The following is a 23683-nucleotide window of genomic DNA, read 5'->3' as shown; positions in this document are numbered from 1 at the left end:
TAGTAGTTGCCTGGGATGATATCGCTGAGGGTGTTGCTCGTGGAAGTAGTTGCGACAGCACCGTATTATATTTTGTATTGGCTTTTGTATTGGCGCTAGATTTACAGAGAATCGAGAGATTTGAATGTGGTGTAGGCAGACTTTTTTTTTTATTTAGGCGTCTAATTAATACCTCAATTAGTCCGGCATAGCATTAGAGACCAAAGGGCCTATTCCTGCGCTGAACTGTTCAAACTATTACCCTCTATTCGTATCTGCCTCTACCAGCATCCCTAGCATTCCGTTCCAACACCGACCACTCTCCATAATGGTCTCGCCCAATTCCTTGAAATTTCCCCCTCGTTCACCTTAAGTATATCATTTCCCCAGAACGTAATGGTGTCGCCGAGGAAGGTAAGGCTATGCACCAAATGCGTGTAAATAGGATCAATGTCGGCACTTTCAAACGAGACACCAGAGACTGTAGATAATGGAATCTAGAGTAGCACACAAACTGCTGGAGGTCCTCCGCAGACCAGTAAAGTGCAATAGTCGGTGTAGACCGAGGGGTTTGATTCTGCGCTGTAGATTCCCTTAACTGAGGGCGACAGGTAAGTGATTGACGAGATAAGGCAAAGTTTGGGGCAGATCAGCTAGGATAATTTTGAAGGGCGCGATCAGATTACAGAGGCCAAAAGAACCATCCCTGCTCTGGATGGTTTTGCGATTCGTGTTTCGTCGGCAAACTCCAATAGAGCGACTATGATTGAGAAATACTCGGTAACACCAGTGGCGGTGGGATGGTTGGTGGAGGAGAGGGTGGAAAATCTATTTAAGGGGCAAAAAATGTATGAAGTACAAGACGAAGGAGGTCAGTCAGAGGACAGACAGATCCCTGATTGAAGCTCCCTATCCGTTTTAAGGCTGGCATAGGCTGCGCTGTAATTAAAAGATCACGGTTTGGTGATCTTTTATTTCAGGGAAAAGCTTACGAATTTTTATTTTAAATGGTAAAATGACGAGAAATAACACTCCCACCATGCCTCTCCGTGGAAGCAAAACAGTTTCGCTCTTGACATATATAGCTGAATCTGGAGGCAGAGTTTTACAGTGGGAAAAAGGCAATCAGGTACATGCCAACCAACATTACAACTAAGTTCTTCCCATTTGTGCTAATCGCTACACTAACGATCGTCTTCAAGACCTTAAGATAAATAGATATACACACACACACACACACACACACACACACACACACACACACACATATAGCAGAACATGTCTTGACTCCGGACACAGGTTGCGGGCAAGGCTCCAGACACAGGTTGCAGTCAACATTCCAGACACAAGTTGCGGGTGGGCCTCCAGACACAGGTTGCCTGCAAGGCTTCAGACACGGGTTGAGGGCAAAGCTCCAGACACAGGTTGCGTGCAAGGCTCCAGACACAGGTTGCGGGCAAAGCTCCAGACACAGGTTGAGGGCAAGGCTCCAGACACAGGTTGCAGACGAGGCTTCAGAAGGAAGGTGAAGGGAAGGGAACAGGCCAGCCTCAGGGTAACGGCAAAAACAGTCTGGCTTACCCAACGGAGGCAAGGACAAGAAGGAACAGATCCAAGCGCAAGGTAATGGCAAAGATGACCTGACATACACGACGGAGGTGAGGACGGCATACTGACGAGACAAACCAGAACCCACACGCGAACCCATGGCCACTTATTTTCCCAGCCCCAAGAAGAGCATCAGGTGCCGATGATTAAGCCCAACTGAAACAAGAGACGTCCGGAAGAACCGGAGTGTACATATATGTATATACATGCATACATATGTATGTACATATATAATATGTGTGTGTGTGTGTATGTATGTACATGTACACACACACACACAAACAATCAGAAAATGCCGTCAATTGGGACCTGAGTTTCAAAGAGAGATTGGATAGCAAATGACTTTATCCCCTGGAATGTAGGACACTGAGGTGTGACCTGATCGAATCATAAACGGTCGTGACTGACGGAGACGGGAAAAAAAAACTTTTTTTTTCAGATCGAGGGTGCTAATAAAAATATGGAGTGCATAGATTTAAGATCAGCGTCCAGGAATCTGCAATAAAATGATCATCAGGGGCACCTTACGAAAGGACTGTGCGTATTTGGAAACAGCTGTCAGAACTAGAGGTTGAGCTGAATATATCTTCAATATTTTAAAGCGTCCTAAAGAAGTAGAAGGATGGGAAAGGTTTTGAGAATCTGGAACAACAATGTATTGGGGAACTCATGGGGTTGAACAACATCTGCCGGAGGAAAGGAATTATTGAACCCTTGCAACAGGAGATGCTGCATGACCAACTGAGTTTCTCCTGCAGACTGTTTGTTGGTTTTTAAGATTTTATGTAAATGTAGTGACAGTCTCTACCTCCTCCAGTTACTTGAGCAGATGGTTTCTTCCCCTGATGGTTTCTCCAGCACCACGAGGATCTCCTACTCTCTTCCTCAAATTAGTGCAATAGAGTCCTTTCCCATATGGCCCCTCAGAATAACAGTTCATCTGAAAAAAAACGCACATTTAACTTCGCATCAGGAAATTGGTTGTGCGAGTTCAGAATCTTGACTGAAAGATAAAACCGCAACATAACTGGAGTCAAGTATAATGCCCATGGAATCAGATTTGGCATCCACTGAGTGAGCCCACGGTAATCCTTTCCATTCCAGATGAAGGTCTGGACACCAACGACAGCTTTCCATTTCCCTGTCTGATCCGCAAGGTGCCTCGGATTTCTAGCATGTTATTCCTAAGAGTAGCGTAGCATTATTATTATAGCGCTGACGACAGCGTGCAAGGTACTTTGTAGGCTCTCCGCGTGAACTCTCCAGTATCCAACGTTGTAGCTCTAATTGTTTAAAGCGGGTATATAGTTGGTCCGGAAAGGCTGCTGCTGTGCTGTATTTGCAAATAAATAAGTAAACCACTTCAGTTGAGTAAAGCTCGCACTTCTTCCTTCCCTTCTAGCGAAGCCTGTACCTTTCACTATCGTCACGGAAAGCGCCGAGATCAATGTCACTGAGGGGAATACTATCCAGCTGAAAGCTTCCCCTTCGGAGAAGGTGAAGAACGGGAGCTGGCAGCTGCGTGGGAAGGTGGTGGCCCAGTGGAATGATATAGTAGCGCTGGTCAACACTGAGTATCAAAGTCGAGCCGCCTTGTTTAACAACTGTTCCCTGCAGCTGAAGTCCGCCAGCGTTTCTGACACTGGAGAGTACAAAGTCTCCATGAGCACAGATTCCGGCGATACGAGTACGGCAAACATCCTGCTCAATGTCTTCCGTAAGTGTAACATACTTCCAGAAGAAAGTTTCTTTGGAAATTTATCAGTAAATTGTTCAAAGTAAATGTATTATCAAAATTCGTATATGTCACCACACACAGCCCTGAGATTAGTTTTCTTGCAGTATACTCAGTAAATTCAAGGCACAAATCAATGAAACAGCGTATTCAACAGGACAATCATCAATGGGCAAAATGCAACAAACTATATTACGAAGAAAATAATAATAATAATAAATAAACAAATCATAAATATTATGAATAGTTTAGAGAGGAATAAGACATCAGTTGTAAGAAAATAGCAAAAGAGACTAGACGGGCTGATTGATCGAATTCTGCTCCTACATCTTACGGTTTTATGGAAACTGAGAGACACTTACAAGCTGTTTGTTATATGGGGCGACGCTGAAGGCGGATCCACATGCAAGATACAGACACTGAAGTACTGGGAGCTGGACTCTACTAGAGTTAGGGATGGGACTGGACACAGAGTAAGAGCTGGAACAGGAACACAGACCTGGGCTAGGACTTTGGCGAAGAAAGCGGGAACAGGACAAGGAACTGGGAACTAGGAGCCTGGGCTTGGACTCAGAGCCGGAGACTGGACAAGGACCCAGAAACTAGGTCTTGACTCGTTTACGGACCCCAGAACTAGGCGGGGACAGGGTTCTTCAAGGCTTGGGTTCTTGTACGTGGCTTGGACAGGACTGTCATCACAGGTGCGGCGGGGGGCGGGCACTGAGAGCGGATCCAAATGCAAGACACAGACACTGAAGTACTAGGAACAGGACTTGGCTAGAGAGTTGGGACAAGAACACAGACCTAGACTAGCACATTTGCGGGGCAAGTGGGACGAGGACAAGGAACTGGAAACTAGGAACCTGGGCTTGGACTCCGAGCCGGAGACTGGACAAGGACCCAGAACCTGGGTCTTGACTCGGGCTCGGACTCCAGAACTAGGCAAAGACATAACGTGGTCATGGGAGACAGGACTAGGCGAGGCAACAGGATAGAATGAGGGACTCCTGGGCAAGAGGAGGATACTCCAGTAAAGGACGAGGGACCTCCAGCACAGGACGAGGCACATGGACAGGACCAGAACACGAAGCCTTGACTTGGTACTCAGGAGCAGTCGAGCCTTGGACTTAGGACGACAGGAACCTCGGAACCTTGGCCTTGGAACGACAGAAACGCAAAACACAGAGCCTTGGTCTTGTGGCGGACAGCAATACAGATGCTTGGTCTAGAGCACGGGAACACGGAGCCTAGGACTTGAGGGATAGGAACACAGGGACATTGAACAGAAAGCATGGACCACTCTTTGAGAACAGGAATTGGGGCCGGGGCTCTACATAAAATGCTGAACACGACGAGACAATTCCCAACTCTAGGATGGCAAACGCCCGGACATACCTAGCATAGGCGTGGAGACAGAGACCGTTTAAACACTAGGTAGTGGCTAACGGCCGGACCTACCTAGCGAAGGCGTGGACACAGAGACAGTACACAACACTAGGTAGTGGCAAATGGCCGGACCTACCTCGCACTGGTGTGTACACAGAGACATTTCCATCTCAACGATAGACAGTTCTTTATCTTGACACAGCAAGGTTCCGGTCTCGCGCCGGTGAAGAACATGACAAGATTGCAGGCAAGGCTCCAGAAACAGGTTGCAGGCAAGGCTCCAGCCACAGGTTGCAGGCAGGTCTCCAGGCACAGGTTGCAGGCAAGGCTCCAGACACAGTATGCAGGCTAGGCTCCGCACACAGATTACGGGAAGGCTCCAGACACAGGTTGCGGGCAAGGCTACAGACACAGGTTGCGGGCAAGGCTCCAGACACGGGTTGCTGGCAAGGCTCCAGACACGGGTTGCTGGCAAGGCTCCAGACACAGGTTGCAGGCAAGGCTTCAGAAGGAAGGGGAAGGGAAGGGAACAGACCAGCTTCAGGATAACGGCAAAGACAGTCTGGCTTACCTAACGGAGGCAAGGACAGGAAGGGACAGATCCAACCGCAGGGTAACGGCAAAGACAGCCTGACTTACCCGACGGAGGCGAGGACGGCATACTGACGAGAGGATCCAGCACCCACACTCGTACCCAGAGCCATTTATAATCCCAGCCCCAAGATGAGCATCTGGTGCCTATGATTAAGCCCAACTGAAACAAGTGCCATCCGGAAGTCCCGGAGTGTACACACACACACACACCAGAAAATGTCTTCCGTTGGGGGCCTGAGTTTCAAACAGAGATTGGGTAGAAAATGACTTATTCAGTGGAATGTAGGAGACTGAGGCGTGATCTGATAGAATCATATATGGTCATGAGTGACAGACGGGGTAAAAGCACTTTTTTTTCTAAGATCGAGGGTGCTACTAAAAATATGGAGGACATAGATTTAAGATCAGAGTCGAGAAATCTACAATAAAATGATCATCAGGGTCACCTTACGAAAGCATGGTGCGTATTTGGAAAGAGCTGTTGGAACTAAAGGTTGAGGCGAATATATTTGCTACATCTTATAGCGTCCTAAAGAAGTAGATGGATAGGAATGGTTTTGAGTATCTGGAAAAACCAAGTTTTGGGGAACTCACGGGGTTGAACAACATCTGCCAGAGGAAATTAATTATTGAACCTTTGAAACAGGAGATGCTGCATGACCAACTGAGTTTCTCCTGCAGATCATTTGTTGTTTTTTCAGATATTATGTAAATCTGGTGAGAGTCTGTACCTCCACTACTTACTTGAGCAGATGGTTTCTTCCACTGATGGTTTCTCCGGCACCATGTGGAGCTCCTACTCTCCTCCTCAAATTGGTGCAATAGAGTCCTTTCCCATATGGCCCCTCAGAATAACAGTTCATCTGAAAAACGGCACTTCCAACTTCGCCTCAGTAAATTGGTTGTGCGAGTTCAGAATCTTGGCTGAGAGTTAAAGCCACGGCATAATTGGGGTCATGTATAACGGCCATGGAATCAGATTTGGCATCCACTGAGTGAGCCGACTGTAATCCAGATGAAGGTCTCGACAACAAACGATAGCATTCCATTTTGCTGTCTGATCCGCGAGGTGCCTTGGATTTCTAGCATGTTACTCCTAAGAGTGGCGTAACACTATTATAGCACTGACGACAGCGTGCAAATTAAGTACTTTCTATGCACTCAGCGAGACCGCTCCAGTATCCAACGCTGTAGCTCTAATTGTTAAATAATCATATAGTTGGGCTGGAAAGGCTGTTGCTATGCTGTATTTGCAAATAAATAAGTAAATTACTTCAGTTGAGTAAAGCTTGCACTTCTTGGTTCCCTCCTAGCCAAGTCTGTAGCTTTCACTATCGTCACGGAAAGCGCCGAGATCAATGCCACTGAGGGGAATACTATCCAGCTGAAAGTTTCCCCTTCGGAGAAGGTGAAGAACGGGAGTTGGCAGCTGCGTGGGAAGGTGGTGGCCCAGTGGAATGATACAGTAGCGCTGGTCAACGCTGAGTATCAAAGTCGAGCCGCCTTGTTTAACAACTGTTCCCTGCAGCTGAAGTCCGCCAGCGTTTCTGACGCTGGAGAGTACAAAGTCTCCATGAGCACAGATTCCGGCGATACGAGTACGGCAAACATCCTGCTCAATGTCTTCCGTAAGTGTACCATACTTCCAGAAGAAAGTTTCTTTGGAAATTTATCAGTAAATTGTTCAAAGTAAATGTATTATCAAAATTCGTATATGTCACCACACACAGCCCTGAGATTAGTTTTCTTGCAGTATACTCAGTAAATTCAAGGCACAAATCAATGAAACAGCACATTCAACAGGACAGTCATCAATGGGCAAATTGCAACAAACTATATTACAAAGAAAATAATAATAATAAATAAACAAATCATAAATATTATGAATAGTTTAGAGAGGAATAAGACATCAGTTGTAAGAAAATAGCAGAAGAGACTAGACGGGCTGATTGATCGAATTCTGCTCCTACATCTTACAGTTTTATGGAAACTGGGAGACACTTACTAGCTGTTTGTTAGATGGGGCGACGCTGAAGGCGGATCCACATGCAAGATACAGACACTGAAGTACTGGGAACTGGACTCTACTAGAGTTAGAGATGGGACTGGACACAGATTAAGAGCTGGAACAGGAACACAGACCTGGGCTAGGACTTTGGCGAGGAAAGCAGGAACAGGGCAAGGAACAGGGATCTAGGAGCCTGGGCTTGGACTCAGAGCCGGAGACTGGACAAGGACCCAGAAACTAGGTCTTGACTCGTGTACGGACCCCAGAACGAGGTGAGGACAGGGTTCTTCGAGGCTTTGGTTCTTGTATGTGGCTTGGACAGGACTGTCATCACGGGTGCGGCGGGGGGGGGGTGCGGGCACTGAGAGCAGATCCAAATGCAAGACACAGACACTGAAGTACTAGGAACAGGACTTGACTGGAGAGTTGGGACAAGAACACAGACCTAGACTGGCACATTTGCGGGGCAAGTGGGACGAGGACAAAGAACTGGAAACTAGGAACCTGGGCTTGGACTCCGAGCCGGTGACTGGACAAGGACCCAGAACCTGGGTCTTGACTCGGGCTCGGACTCCGGAACTAGGCAAAGACATGACGTGGTCATGGGAGACAGGACTAGGCAAGGCAACAGGATAGAATGAGGGACTCCTGGGCAAAAGGAGGATACTCCAGTAAAGGACGAGGGACCTCCAGCACAGGACGAGGCACATGGACAGGACGAGAACACGAAGCCTTGACTTGGTACTCAGGAGCAGTCGAGCCTTGGATTCAGGACGACAGGAATCTCGGAACCTTGGCCTTGGAACGACAGAAACGCAAAACACAGACCCTTGGTCTTGTGGCGGACAGCAATACAGATGCTTAGTCTAGAGCATGGGAACACGGAGCCTAGGACTTGAGGGATAGGAACACAGGGACATTGAACAGAAAGCATGGACCACTCTTTGAGAACAGGAATTGGGGCCGGGGCTCTACATAAAATGCTGAACACGACGAGACAATTCCCAATTCCAGGATGGCAAACGCCCGGACATACCTAGCACAGGCGTGGAGACAGAGACCGTTTAAACACTAGGTAGTGGCAAATGGCCGGACCTACCTAGCGCTGGCGTGTACACAGAGACATTTCCATCTCAACGATAGACAGTTCCTTATCTTGACACAGCAAGGCTCCGGTCTCACGCCGGTGCAGAATGTGACAAGATTGCAGGCAGGCTCCAGAAACAGGTTGCAGGCAAGGCTCCAGCCACAGGTTGCAGGCAAGTCTCCAGACACAGGTTGCGGGCAAGGCTCCAGACACGGGTTGCTGGCAAGGCTCCAAACACAGGTTGCAGGCAAGGCTTCAGAAGGAAGGGGAAGGGAAGGGAACAGACCAGCCTCAGGATAACGGCAAAGACAGTCTGCCTTACCTAACGGAGGCGAGGACGGCATACTGACGAGAGGATCCAGCACCCACACTCTTACCCAGAGCTATTTATAATCCCAGCCTCAAGATGAGCATCTGGTGCCTATGATTAAGCCCAGCTGAAACAAGTGACATCCGGAAGTCCCGGAGTGTACACACACACACACACACCAGAAAATGTCTTCCGTTGGGGGCCTGAGTTTCAAACAGAGATTGGGTAGAAAATGACTTTATTCAGTGGAATGTAGGAGACTGAAGCGTGATCTGATAGAATCATATATGGTCGTGAGTGACAGACGGGGTAAAAGCACTTTTTTTTCTAAGATCGAGGGTGCTACTAAAAATATGGAGGACATAGATTTAAGATCAGAGTCAAGAAATCTACAATAAAATGATCATCAGGGTCACCTTACGAAAGCATGGTGCGTATTTGGAAAGAGCTGTTGGAACTAAAGGTTGAGGCGAATATATTTGCTACATCTTATAGCGTCCTAAAGAAGTAGACGGATAGGAAAGGTTTTGAGTATCTGGAAAAACAAAGTTTTGGGGAACTCACGGGGCTGAACAACATCTGCCAGAGGAAATTAATTATTGAACCTTTGAAACAGGAGATGCTGCATGACCAACTGAGTTTCTCCTGCAGATCATTTGTTGTTTTTTCAAATATTATGTAAATGTGGTGAGAGTCTGTACCTCCACCACTTACTTGAGCAGATGGTTTCTTCCACTGATGGTTTCTCCGGCATCATGTGGAGCTCCAAATTATTCTTCAAATTGGTGCAATAGAGTCCTTTCCCATATGGCCCCTCAGAATAACAGTTCATCTGAAAAACGGCACTTCCAACTTCGCCTCAGTAAATTGGTTGTGCGAGTTCAGAATCTTGGCTGAGAGTTAAAGCCACGGCATAATTGGGGTCAAGTATAACGGCCATGGAATCAGATTTGGCATCCACTGAGTGAGCCGACTGTAATCCAGATGAAGGTCTCGACAACAAACGATAGCTTTCCATTTTGCTGTCTGATCCGCTAGGTGCCTCGGATTTCTAACATGTTACTCCTAAGAGTGGCGTAACACTATTATAGCGCTGACAACAGCGTGCAAAGTAAGTACTTTCTATGCACTCCGCGAGAACGCTCCAGTATCCAACGCTGTAGCTCTAATTGTTAAATAATCATATAGTTGGGCTGGAAAGGCTGTTGCTATGCTGTATTTGCAAATAAATAAGTAAACTACTTCAGTTGAGTAAAGCTTGCACTTCTTGGTTCCCTCCTAGCCAAGCCTGTACCTTTCACTATCGTCACGGAAAGCGCCGAGATCAATGCCACGGAGGGGAATACTATCCAGCTGAAAGTTACCCCTTCGGAGAAGGTGAAGAAGGGGAGTTGGCAAATGCATGGGAAGGAGGTGGCCCAGTGGAATGATACAGTAGCGCTGATCAGCACTGAGTATCAAAGTCGAGCCGCCTTGTTTCACAACTGTTCCCTGCAGCTGAAGTCAGCCAGTGTTTCTGACACTGGAGAGTACACAGTCTCCATGAGCACTGATTCCGGCGATACGAGTACAACAAGCATCCTGCTCAATGTCTTCCGTAAGTGTACCATACTTCCAGAAGAAAGTTTCTTTGGAAATTTATCAGTAAATTGTTCAAAGTAAACGTATTATCAAAATTCGTATATGTCACCTCACACAGCCCTGAGATTAGTTTTCTTGCAGTATACTCAGTAAATTCAAGAACCAAATCGATAAAACAGCGTATCCAACAGGACAATCAATCAATGTGCAAAATACAACAAATGTGTTACGAAGAACATCATAATAATAAATAAATAAGTCATAAATATTATGAATGGTGTAGGGAGGGATAAGACGTAAGTTGTAAGAAAATAGCAGAATAGACTAGATGGGCTGATTGATCTAATTCTGCTCCTACATCTTAGGGTTTTATGGAAACTGGAGACTCTTACAAGCTGCTTGTCATGTCAGGGCGCTGAAGGCGGAGCCAATTGTAATACACAGACACTGAAGTACTGAGAACTGGACTGCAACTAGAGTTAGGTTCGGGACAGGACACAGAGTAGGAGCTGGGACAAAAACACAGACCTGGGCTAGGACTTTGGCTAGGAAAGCGGAATCAAGATATGATACTGGGAACAAGGAGCCTGGACTTGGACTAAGATCCAGACAATGGACAAGGACACAGAACCTGGGGCTTGACTCGTGTTCGGACCCAGAACTAGACGAGGACAAGGTTCATGGAGGTGGCTTGGACAGGGCGTGTCATAGCGGGGGGGGGGGGGGGGAGGCGCTGGGAGCAGACCTAAATGCAAGACACAGACACTGAAGTACTAGGAACAGGACTTGACTAGAGAGCTGGGACAAGAACACAGACCTGGGCTAGGACATTGGTTAGGCAAGCAAGACCAGGACAAGGAATTGGGAACTAGGAGCTTGGGCTTGGATTCCGAGATGGAGACTGGACGAGGACCCAGGACCTGGGTCTTGACTTGGGCTCCAACTCTCGAACTAGGCGAAGATATGATGTGGTCATGGGAGACAGGACTAGGCGAGGCTACAGGACAGAACGAGAGACTCCTGGGCAAGGCGAGGGAACTCCAGCAGAGGACGAGGCACATGGACAGGACGAGAACACAAAGACTTGACTTGGTACTCAGGGAACAGCCGAGCCTTGTTCTTAGGAGGACAGGAACCTCGGAACCTTGGACTTGGGATGAGAGGAACGCAGAACACTGAGCCTTGGTCTTGGAGAGGACAGGAACATAGAGCCTTGGCCTAGAGCACTGGAACACGAAGCCTAGGACTTGAGAGATAGGAACACAGGGTCATGGAACAGAGAGCCGGGACCCCTCCTTGGGAACAGGACTTAGGCCGGGGCTCTACACAGAATGCTGAACATGACGAGACGGTTTCCGAACACTAGGTAGCGGCAAATGACCGGACCTGCCTAGCGAAGGCGTGGCCACAGAGACAGTTCCAACTCAACGACAGACAGTTCCTTATATCGACACAGCAAGGCTCTGGTCTCGCACCGGTGGTAGAACTTGACAAGGTTGCAGGCAAGGCTCCAGACACAGGTTGCAGGCAAGGTTTCAGAAGGAAGCTGGAGGGAAGGGACCAGTCCATCCTCAGGGTAACGGCAAAGACAGCCTGGCTTACCCAATGGAGGCAAGGACAGGAAGGGACAGATGCAACCGCAGGGTAAATGCAAAGACGGCCCGACTTACCCCATGGAGGCGAGGACGGGATACTGATGAGACGAACCAGTACCCACACATGAACCCAGGGTCACTTACATTCCCAGCCCCAAGACGAGCATCAGGTGCCTATGATTAAGCCCAACTGAAACAAGGGACAGCCGGTAGACTCAGAGTCCGTAGTCCACAGACCAGTCCGTGAACCGGAACACGGACTTCTCGCTCCGGACCATGACAGGACGAGGTTCTTCGACATGGCTTGGACAGGATGAGAGACTCCAGCACAAAACGAGGGAGCGCCACCACAGGGCTTGGTGAGGTACTTCTAGGCTGGGCGTGGCTCTTGAACTAGATTTGGCTCAGCTCTTGTACTCAGCTTGGTTAGGCCCTTGGGTACGGAGCCAGGACTCCTTCTTAGAGCGCAGGGCCGGGATCCTTCCGAGGATGCAGGGCCGAGCCCCTTCCTTGAACGCTATGCCGGGATGTTTACTAGGATGCGGGACCAGGATGACTGCCAAGGTAAACCACCGAGGAAACTGTCAGGGATTCAGATGGAGAGGGGAAGGGAACAGACCAGCCTCAGGGCAACGGCAAAGATGGCCTGACTTACCCAACGGAGACAAGGACAGGAAGGGTGCTCAATCCGGGGTGGCTCCGAGTCTTGGGGCAGCTAGCAACCCTGACTGGCTACGGAAACAGCTGAATCCATATCCCAAAAACTGCTCCAACGAGAGACAACAAGGCTCCATGAAGCAGTGGTCCTCCAACCAGCCCTAGAGATCACGAATGGCTGCTCTATCCTTCCACCGGCGGGTTGCTCCAAGGGGATACTGACGAAATGAACCAGCACCCACACTCAACCCCAGGGCCTCTTATATTCCCAGTTCCAAGATGAGAATCAGGTGCCTATGATTAAGCCCAACTGTAGTCCACGGACTGGACCGTGAACCGGAATGCAGTCTTCACGGACCGAACCGTGACACTGCTCTCTGCAGATTCACTCGTGCTTCTATTATAATCATTCCATGATTTAAAATCTTATAATTCTGAACAGTCACCCACCATAAGACTCTTCGCCTCACAGCGCACCTCATCTTGCAGTTTATATTCTGCCTACACTGCCCTGTCCTGTACTTTCTCTGGCCTGTAACAGTTGATTTGACATTCTGTTATTGTCTTGCCCTTGTATGACCACAATGTACTGACGTACTAATGGAATGAAATAATCCATATGGGCGGCATTTAAAACAAGTTTTTCAATGTACCTCATTACAAGTGACAGTAAAAAAACAACTACATACCTGTCATCTACGTTATCACCTTGTGCTGTAGCAATCAGCAATACTTGAGAATACACAGTAAGTCTCTGCTATTAGAGTCATACAGCACATAGGTCGTCAGCCAAGCTCATCCACGTGGCAAGGTGTCCATCCACTCCTGTGCTGTGCAGTTTTGCGCTACATATTGATATGATTCAAATTTGTTTATTATTATCACATGTGCTAAGATATAGTGAAAAGCTTGCCTTGCATGTTGTTCATACAGATCTGATCATTACATAGCGCATTGAGGTAGAACAACTTAGAACAATAACAATGCACAAGAAAATGTTACAGCTACCAAGAAATCACAGTGCAGGTAAACAATAAAGTGCAACATCGTAATCAGGTAGATTGTGAGGTCAAGAGTCCATCTTTTCATACAAAACGTCTGCTCAAGAATCAGCTAATAGCAGGATAAATGCTGTTCTTGAATCTGTTGGTACATAGTTTCAGGCTTTTTTATCGTTTCCCCGATGGGGAAGGGGAGAACAGACAATGTCTGAGGTGAATTGGGTCCTTATGGTGGCTGTTTTACTGAGGGAGCAGAAGAGTCGACAGACTTGGGTGAGTTCCTGACCAAGCGAATCTTCTGTCTCTCAGAGGAAGCCCAGCCGCTGAAGGTCACGGCCGAACTCAGCCAAATCAACGCGGAAATTACAGCCGAAGTCCTGCTTTCGGTGAGAGTGAGCGGCGAAGTAAAGAATGGCAGCTGGAGTATAAACAAGTATATCCTCTTTAAGTGGAGTGGCACGATTCCCAACATAACCTTTAACAGTGACGGCAACATGGCACTCCTGCCAAATGCATCGCTCCTCATCCCATTTCTGCACTACGACATGGATGGTGTATACAGCATTTCTCTGACATCACCAGCTGGTATGAAAGCAACAACAAACCTGAATCTCCACATTTTCGGTAAGTAGCTTACTGACAGAATGGTTTGTAGAATTGCTTGGGGGCGTTTCATGGCTCATTTTATTTCCCCCATTCCTCATTCGCAAACAATTTGCAAGTAGAAGGGGAAAAAGGTACTGTACTTTTGGAATTACACACAACATTGTGTGCGACCAAAATGCCACACATGCCCATTTACCACCTCTTTCATTTCATCCTGTGTTCCTGACATAAATTATGGATAATCTTGCCGAGCATTTCTGCTCTACACGGTGAAAAGTGGAATTTCTCAGTGGCCAACATTTTTAATTCCTATGCCCATTCCCATGGTCTGTTCTTTGTGTCATGATGAGGCCAATCTCAGTGTGGAAGAGCAAAACCTCATTTTCTGTCTGGGAAGCCTCCAACGTCATGAAATGAACATTGATTTCCCTTTCCAGTAATTTAATTTTTTGCTTCACCCTTCCCTCTTCCTCTATTCCCTATTCTGGCCTCTTATCTCTTCTTCTTACATTCCTATCACCCTTCATTTTCCCTTCCTCGCATGGGTCTGCCTTCTCTCCTATCAGATGCCTTCCTATCCAACCCATTACCTTTACAGGCCACCTGGCTGCTCCTATCATCTTCCTGCTAGTCCTCCTTTCCTCTGCCCCACACCCCAACTTTTTGTTCTAGCATCTCCCCCTTTCATTGCAGTCCTGGTGAAGGGTCTCAACCTGAAACCTCAACAGTTTATTCATGTCCATAGTTGCTGCCTGACCTGCTGAGTTCCTTTGGCACTTTGTGTGTTTGGCACTCATCATTGTGTTGTACAGTTCTTGCTTACTTATTTACTTAAGCTCATTACACTTGTTAGGGTATAGGTCTCCTCCATCAGAAACTCGCCAGAGTCCTCTATCATGGGTCAGTTATTAAAGGTAACCCAGCTGTCGCCCATGTTCTCTTTCCTTACCAAGGATGATGTCTTTGGAGCTTCTGTTGCAGTTTCATTAGCACTGAGATTTTTACAGGATGCAGTTGTAAGCTCCATGTCCAACCGTACTCCTTTTGCAGCTGGGTTTGGGAACAGTTACCCATCACCTGCCTCTGGTGTCCCTCCTCTTTTTCTTTGTTCCATGGCCTACTGCCGTCTCCTATCATTATTGCTTCCTCCCCTCACCGACCTTCTTACTCTGACTTCTCATCTTTTCTTCTCTGGTCCTGATGAAAGGTCTCATCTTGAAACGTCAACTGTACATATCTTCCATAAATACTGCCTGGCCTGCTAAGTTCCTCTAGCATTTTAAGTGTATTGTTTGGATTTCCAGCATCTGCAGTTTTTGTCTTCTTTGTGATCCATCCTGGGTGTCCCATCACAGAAACATGATCAGGTTTAATATCACTGATATATGTTGTGAAACGTGTTCTTTTCTGGCTGCATTACAGCGCAATACAGTAAAAAAAATTACTATAGGTTACAATAAGAAATAAGAAGAAAATATTTAAATGAATTCTGTATAAAGAGAGTAAATTAGGCTGGTCAGGTTCATGGAATGTACAAAAATCTGATGATGGAGGGGAAGATGCTGTTGAGATAGGATTTATGAGCATTTAGAAACCCATGGCTTAATTATGGAGAGCCAGCATGGCTTTGTGTATGGTAGTTCCTACCTTACCAACTTATAACCATATAACCATATAGCAATTACAGCATGGAGACAGGCCATCTCGGCCCTTCTAGTCCATGCCGAACACTTACTCTCACCTAGTCCCACCGACCTGCACTCAGCCCATAACCCTCCATTCCTTTCCTGTCCATATAGCTGTCCAATTTAACTTTAAACGACAACATCGAACCTGCCTCAACCACTCCTGTTGGAAGCTCGTTCCACACAGTTACCACTCTCTGAGTAAAGAAGTTCCCCCTCATGTTACCCCTAAACTTTTGCCCTTTAACTCTCAACACATGTCCTCTTGTTTGAATCTTCCCCACTCTCAACGGAAAAAGCCTATCCACGTCAACACTATCTGTCCCCCTCATAATTTTAAATACCTCTATCAAGGCCCCCCCCCCCCCAACGTTCTACATTCCAAAGAATAAAGACCCAACTTGTTCAACCTTTCTCTGTAACTTAGGGATGAAACCCAGGTAACATTCTAGGAAACCTTCTCTATACTCTCTCTATTTTGTTGACATCTTTCCTATAACTTGATTGATTCCTGGGATGGCAGGTCTTTCATATGAAGAAAGACTGGATGAACTGGGCTTGTACTCGTTGGAATTTAGAAGATTGAGGGGGGGATCTGATTGAAACGTATAAGATCCTAAAGGGATTGGACAGGCTAGATGCGGGAAGATTGTTCCCGATGTTGGGGAGGTCCAGAACGAGGGGTCACAGTTTGAGGATAGAGGGGAAGCCTTTTAGGACCGAGATTAGGAAAAACTTCTTCACACAGAGAGTGGTGAATCTGTGGAATTCTCTGCCACAGCAAACTGTTGAGGCCAGTTCATTAGCTATGTTTAAAAGGAAGTTAGATATGGCCCTTGTGGCTACAGGGGTCAGGGGGTATGGAGGGAAGGCTGGGTTCTGAGTTGGATGATCAGCCATGATCATAATAAATGGCGGTGCAGGCTCGAAGGGCCGAATGGCCTACTCCTGCACCTATTTTCTATGTTTCTATGTTTCTAACTTGGTGACCAAAACTGTACACAATACTCTAAATTTGGCCTCACCAATGCTTTGTACAATTTCAACATTACATCCCAACTCCTATACTCAGTGCTCTGATTTATAAAGGCCAGCATACTAAAACCTTTCTTCACCACCCTATCCATATGAGATTCCACCTTCAGGGAACTATGCACCATTATTCCTAGATTCCTCTGTTCTACTGCATTCTTCAATGCCCTACCATTTATCATGTATGTCCTATTTTGAGTAGTCCTACCAAAGTGTAGCACCTCACATTTATCAGCATTAAACTTCATCTGCCAACTTTCATCCCACTCTTCTAAATCAGGGATCAGGGGTCCCCAAACTAATTTGCAACGCGGACCAGTTTATTATTGACAATATTCTTGCGGACCGGCGACCCGGTGGGGGGGAGGTAGGTAACGTTGGCAACAGACAAGAGTAGCAGTCAAATTCATTGTGTTTACGCCGAGTAAGATTACAATGACCGTGACGCCTTGCGTGGCACAGGGCGCACATGCGTGTACATGCCGAGTTTTTTCTATAAATCGGTTTTGGCAAATCTGTTCGGGGGGAACGGGGTGCTGTGTGTTAATCATGACTGGAATATAGGTGATAAGTGGCTAATACACTCAATTTTGTTTTTGAAAAGGTTTATCTAACGAATTTAATATGAAACACACAACGCATATTTTCCTTGCATGAATATAGTGATAAGTCAATTATCAGGGGAGGACAGGGGAGCTTGAAGTAAGTTTTCAACAAACTTCCAGTAGAAGTGGTAGAGGCAGGTTCGATATTATCATTTAAAGAAAAAATGAACAGCTATATTGATAGGAAAGGAATGGAGGGTTGTGGGCTGAGTGCAGGTCGGTGGGACTAGGTGAGAGTAGCGTTCAGAATGGACTAGAAGGGCAGAGATGGCCTATTTCCATGCTGTGATTGTTATATGGTTATATAAGTCAATAGCATCATAACATTTTAGGTAACATTTGGATATTAAACACACAGCATATATTTTCCCCGTATGAACATATAAAGTCATTGCAACACAACAATATCGCTGAATCAGTGGGAGCCCTGGGCTGAATACTTGTTCCCTGCAACCAGACGGTTCCATCGAGGGGTGATGGGAGACATCGATAGTCGAAGGGGGTTCATATGTCAAGTCTATTCCGCAATTTAGTTTTCGTTGCATTCATTGCAGAGATATGCTAGAAATGGAAGCAACGTTTTCACTGTTTTCGTGGCTGTCTCAGGATATTTAACCTTGACTTTGATCCAGAATCCCGGCAGAGATGTTATGTCAAAGTTACTTTCCAGCACGCCATCATTTGCAAGCTCGAGGAGTTGATCTCCTTCCGGCGCTGACATGGATGACGCATGGGTAATGACCTCGCGTGTGTTCAAGCTCAACAATGGGCATGACAGGGAATGAGGAAAGGTGCAGCTAACTCAAATCATATAGTTTCCTCGCGGACCGGTCGCACATGTTTTGCGGCTCGGTACCGGTCCGCGGTCCGGTGCTTGGGGACCGTTGTTCTAACTGGCCTAAATCTCTCTGCAAGCTTTGAAAACCTACTTCATTATCCACACCTCCACTTATTTTAGTATTATCTGCATACTTACTCATCCAATTTACCTCCCCATCATCCAGATCATTAATGCATATGACAAATAACAGTGGACCCAATACAGATCCCTGAGGCATACCACCAGTCACCAGCCTCCAATCTGACAAACAGTTATCCACCACCACTCTGTGGCGTCTCCCATCCAGCCACTGCTGAATCCATGTTACTACTTCAATATTAACACCTAACGATTGAACTTCCTAACCAAACAACTTGATAAGGTGTCTATTGACAAGGTGATGAAATAGATTGATGAAAGTAAAGCAGTGGGTGTTGTCTACATGGATTTTAGTAAGGCATTTTAGAAAGTCCCTCACTGGAGGCTAATCCAGAAAATTAAGATTCTGTGATGAATTAGCTGTACAGATTCATAACTGCCCTGCACATAGAAGAGAGAGGGTAATGACTGAAGGGCCATTAGAGCTTGCGGTCTGTAATAAGTGGAGTTCCATGGGGACCTGTGCTGGGACTTTTGCTGTTTGCATGTATATAAATGACCTGCATGAAAATATAGATGAGTGGGTTAGTAAATTTGTGGATGATACCAAGATTGGTGGAGTTGTGTATAGTGTAGAAGAATGGCAAATAATACAGTACAATATAGATCAGTTACAGATATGGGCAGAAAAATAATAGATGAAGTTTAACCCCAAAAAATATGAAGTGCTGCACCTCAGTAGGGCAAATGCAAGGACAAAATACATTTTTAAGGGCAAGATCTTTTAAAAAGATCTTAAGAGGTTGATAAGGTGATTAAGAAGGCTTATAGAGTGCTTGCTTTCACTAGTCGAGGCATTGAGTTCGAAAGTCAGTTCGAAAGTTATGCTGCGGCTTTATAAAACTCCAGACATCTGGATAGTAAGGGTTTGGAGAGGGTGCAGAAGAGCTTTACCAGGATGCTGCCTGACTTAGAGAACATGTGCTATCACAATGGCTGGATGAACTACTGGTGGGTTCCTGGTACGTTCTGCCAGGAGTAGCAGTGAAATCAATTATGATAGAGTTGTTTAAAAGGGTTTTTAGACCGACATATGAACACAGAGAAAATGCAAGTATATGGATCATGTACAAGCAGGACAAATTTAGTTTACTTTGGTGTTGTGTTCAGCACAGACCTGGTGGGCTTTCTCATGTGCTGTTATTTCAAAATTATCATCAAATGTTCTTCAAAATCAGATCACGTACAGACCTAATCTCCTTAGCCTACTAGCTCTGTCACTGAAAACTTTTTTATACATCAAAACTCCTCATTTCCTTTCAATGGCTTTCTCTGTTTCCTCCCTCCTTCATGTGTTCCATAGCTCCAAGGCCATTTGGAAAACTTGTTGAAGCACCAAGCACCCAGATGATTTGTGGTCAAATCCAGAGACAACCTAAATCCAGTTTAGGGTTAGTCTGTCTTTTTGGAATAAATGGATATTTTCAGTTTCACTTTGCTGCCAGTGGAATTGCAAATTGCAATCAACCTGCTAACTGGGAGGAACTGGAGAACCCGGAGGAAGTCCACACTTGAAGGAACACACAAATTTGCTTTCAGTTGATGCTGAAAATGAACTCTGACCTGTGCCACTTTGAGCTGCAGCAGCATTATGCTAACCACTACTCTATTCTGGCGGATATCAGATGTACAAGAACATGGATGCACAAACTCGATTAAAGCATAGGCACATTACATGACATAAGCAGAATTCAGAAGATAAACATAATACTTTTTTTTTACAAGAAAGATCGCAATTTGAGTATCAGAATTAGAATTAAAGATAGATAGATAGATAGATAGATATACTTCGTTAATCCCGAGGGAAATTTGGTTTTGTTACAGCCGCACCAACCAAGAACAGAGCGTAAGTATAGCAATACAAAAAACCCCAACAATCAAACACCAAAATGCAAACCGCCGGATGGAAAATAAGTCCAGGACCAGTCTATTGGCTCAGGGTGTCTGACCCTCCACGGGAGGAGCTGCACGTTCGATGGCCACAGGCAGGAACGACCTCCCGTGCCGCCAAGTGTTGTATCTTGGTGGAAGGTGGCCAAAGTCCAACAGTAAAAAGTTCAATATCCAGTCTGCAAACACGTTCCTCGATCGTAATATACCCCAGATTGCACCATCCGTTGTTAGCCAGAACAGTAAGCACCAAACTCCTTTACGCTTACTGCTCTCAGTGCACTTCCGGTCAGCCGGAACGGTATTACCCACCAAACTCCTCTTAGGTAGGAAATGCAAAAAGAGAAAATAAAAAGTAGTGAGGTAGGTTTCAATGCACATCTAGAAATTTGATGGCAGAGGGGAAGAAAATGTTCCTGAATCATTGAGAGTGTACCTTTAGGCTCCAGTACATCCTGCCTGATGGTGCAATAAGAAGAGGACATGTCCTGGGTGATGGGGATCCTTAATAATGGATGCTGACTTTTTGAGACATCACTCCTTAAAGATGTCCTGGATGCTGGGGAGGGCCATGTTAGAGCTGACTAAATCTACAACTTTAATGTATAAAGTTTACTGCATCTGGGTATGTGACAATAATAAACCTATTATCAATTTCCAAAACAGCTGACTTCATGATTGTGTTGCTTTACACATGAAGCTAATCTCCAAACACTTTTCTGTTACCATATCCAGTATCTAGGAAGCTGTGTGAAGTCTACAACTCCATTCTTGCCCTGCTTGTTCTCCTGATGTTGATGCTCATAGTTTTCTTTACTGTCTACATACAGAGAAATCATCCAAAAAATTACCTTCAAAAGTTTGGTAAGTATTAGAGGCTGTTCATCACAAGGAATAGTGTTCTAGATAAAGTTATCATGACTGCAATCAGCAATAAATACTAAAGTTACTGAAAACCGAATCTAAATATAGATGTACCAATTTTCACTTCAGGACACTATGGGTGGAATGGAGGTTGATGACAGAGAATAGTAGAGAACTTCTTCAGAGAAGGTATTGGGTAGAGTGAGAGCCACCAGTGACCCTACAGTACTGGGGGTAGTGCAGTAGTACAGCTCCTTTACAGTTGCTGGCGGATTTAATACCCACGTCTGGCGTTATGAGGTACATACATATGCATGGCTGTGTGTGCGTGTGTGTTAGTGTGTATGAGTGTCCATGGAGTTTGAAAAATTCTCGCTGAGGAACCTGGTTTCTCCCTGGTTCTCTGATTTCCTCCCCTATCCTTACAGCATCCTGGATTGGGGGAGTTAATTTGCTGTTGTAACTGCTCTACAGATAAGGGGTAGAATCTGTGGAGTATTGAAGGGGATGTGAGGAGATTGAAAAGAGATCGGGTAATAGTTGCATTTGGCACAGTGGGTCAAAAGGCCTGATCCAATGATATATGACTCTACAATGAAAGCAAGCTGAGGACAGGATCATAAGAGTCAGAGAGGAAAACAACACAGATACAGACCCTTCAGTCCCATCGGTCCATAACTGCTAGTGTATCCATCTGGGGCAGTTACTTAGAGTATGCAAAGACCACACAAACAGGGAGTAATGAATAATGAAAGTTCCACAGGGACATCCTAATCATCAATACTCAACACCTCTGTCTTCTCCACCTATTCACTGAATAGCAATCTCATATGAGTTGACATCAGGTGCCTGACTTGCATTCGTATGGGGTCAATAGCCCTGAATACAACTACAACTAAAAGGCGTGATTTAATTTACCTAATTGAAATTTATTATACCATATTTAATTACATTCCAATTACTTCAATTGAAGGTAGTACTTCCATTAAATTGCATTTAATAAAAATTATTTCCATTCATTTTATGTTATTATTTTCGTTCAATAACAGCATTGATTGTTTATACAGTCATAGCAAGGTGTAGCGCGGATACAAAACCTTTTACACAATGAATTCATACCGACCATCAACACTAACCCTATAGAACTCTCCTCTATTTTTACACTCGCACAGTCTCATCGACTACCCCCCAAAATTCTAGTTCACCTCCACACACTGGAGAGAGTGTGAGATTCACAATGGCCGATTCACCCACTGATCCTATGCACCATTGGGATGTGCAAGGGAACCAGAAACCCTGGATGAATGCCACGAGGTTGCAGGGAGCACATAAAAGCTCACACAGGCAGCGCTAGAAGTCGAGATCAAACTGGGAGGTAACTGCCACTCTGAGGCAACAGAATTGCCAGCTGCACCATATGCAGCCCCAGGAAAAAAAAATGCTTGCCAAACAGCTACAGGAACAGCTTTACAAGATGTGTGAATGATGGTTAGGGGAGATACTTGGTGGCAGAGAGGGGACAAAGGGACATCAACACCCTCTGCTCAGTTTGGAAATCAGAAGTCTGCACACTAGAGTGGGTTTGCATGCTGACTACTGGGAGAGGTGCCTGAAGGGGGGCTGGGGGCATGAGGAGAGTCCATAGTGATCCCTCACAAGACTGTGGCATGCATCTCCATGAGGACAGGAAGATTAAAGTATGGGTTGTGAACACAGGTCACAGTGTGCAGAAGATAAGGAGGGAGGGTGGTTCAGGGGGAAAGCAGTGTGACACAAAGTGCAGGGAAGTCACATGCCATCACAGGTAGATAGGATGTTGAGGATGCCATTAGGAAGACTGTCCATTAGTCAGGCCACTAAGTACAGGAGATGGACAATGATGTTGCAGTGTACAAGATAAATGTTGAGTATTAGTAACTCGACTGGGTTGGCTATTTGGAAGCTAGCTTGATCGCTGAGCTAGGCAAAATATTTTCAGAAATGTTTTGATTCCAGTTGAGAACCCATCATCAGTGTGCAGCTGAGGGTGTTGTCTCCTCAGAATGTTGGAAATCAGAACCTTCAACTGTTAAACAGTTCACAGTATTTAGAACCAGCCAATCAGATCATGACTTCTTGTCAATATTCATTCGGACCCCACAGGAGTATATAAGCCAGCATTCTGAGGAGACAACACCCTCAACTATGCACTGAAAATAGCTTCTCGATTAGAGCCGAAACATCTGCAAACATTTTGTTAAACTTGGCGATCTACCCGACTTCCAGACATAAAATTCGCCGGTGAGTTTGCACTGGAATATCGTGTACAGCGTTGGTCACCCTGCTACATGAAAGATATCATTAAGCTTGAAAGAGTACAATTAGGATTTACTAGAGAGTTCCCAGGACATGAGGGTCTGAGTTATAGGGAGAGGTTGGTTAGTCTGGGACTTTACACCTTAGTGTGAAGGTTTCAGAGAGAAAGAGTCATAGAAGGTGTAG

General features: G+C 45.8%; 1 protein-coding gene and 1 long non-coding RNA gene across 4 annotated transcripts in view; one reads left to right on the top strand and one right to left on the bottom strand.

Moving 5' to 3' along the window:
- The window catches only part of LOC134350877 (uncharacterized), an 80241-nt gene that overhangs the window by 30395 nt on the left and 26163 nt on the right, over nt 1-23683 (bottom strand). The gene's annotated exons all lie outside the window — the stretch shown is intronic.
- Nucleotides 1-23683, top strand: part of LOC134350214 (muscle M-line assembly protein unc-89-like) — a 30158-nt gene that overhangs the window by 2046 nt on the left and 4429 nt on the right. For both annotated transcript variants that reach the window (XM_063055213.1, XM_063055212.1), the window contains exons 3-7: nt 2990-3304; nt 6616-6930; nt 9990-10304; nt 13851-14165; nt 21074-21202. In XM_063055213.1, coding sequence (XP_062911283.1) covers nt 2990-3304; nt 6616-6930; nt 9990-10304; nt 13851-14165; nt 21074-21202 — 1389 coding nt within the window. The remainder of the gene's footprint in view (nt 1-2989; nt 3305-6615; nt 6931-9989; nt 10305-13850; nt 14166-21073; nt 21203-23683) is intronic.

This window comes from Mobula hypostoma, chromosome 8 (genome assembly GCF_963921235.1).
Source record: "Mobula hypostoma chromosome 8, sMobHyp1.1, whole genome shotgun sequence".
In the NCBI taxonomy this organism is placed as follows: Eukaryota; Metazoa; Chordata; class Chondrichthyes; order Myliobatiformes; family Myliobatidae; genus Mobula; species Mobula hypostoma.
This window is presented reverse-complemented; position numbering and strand designations above follow the sequence as displayed.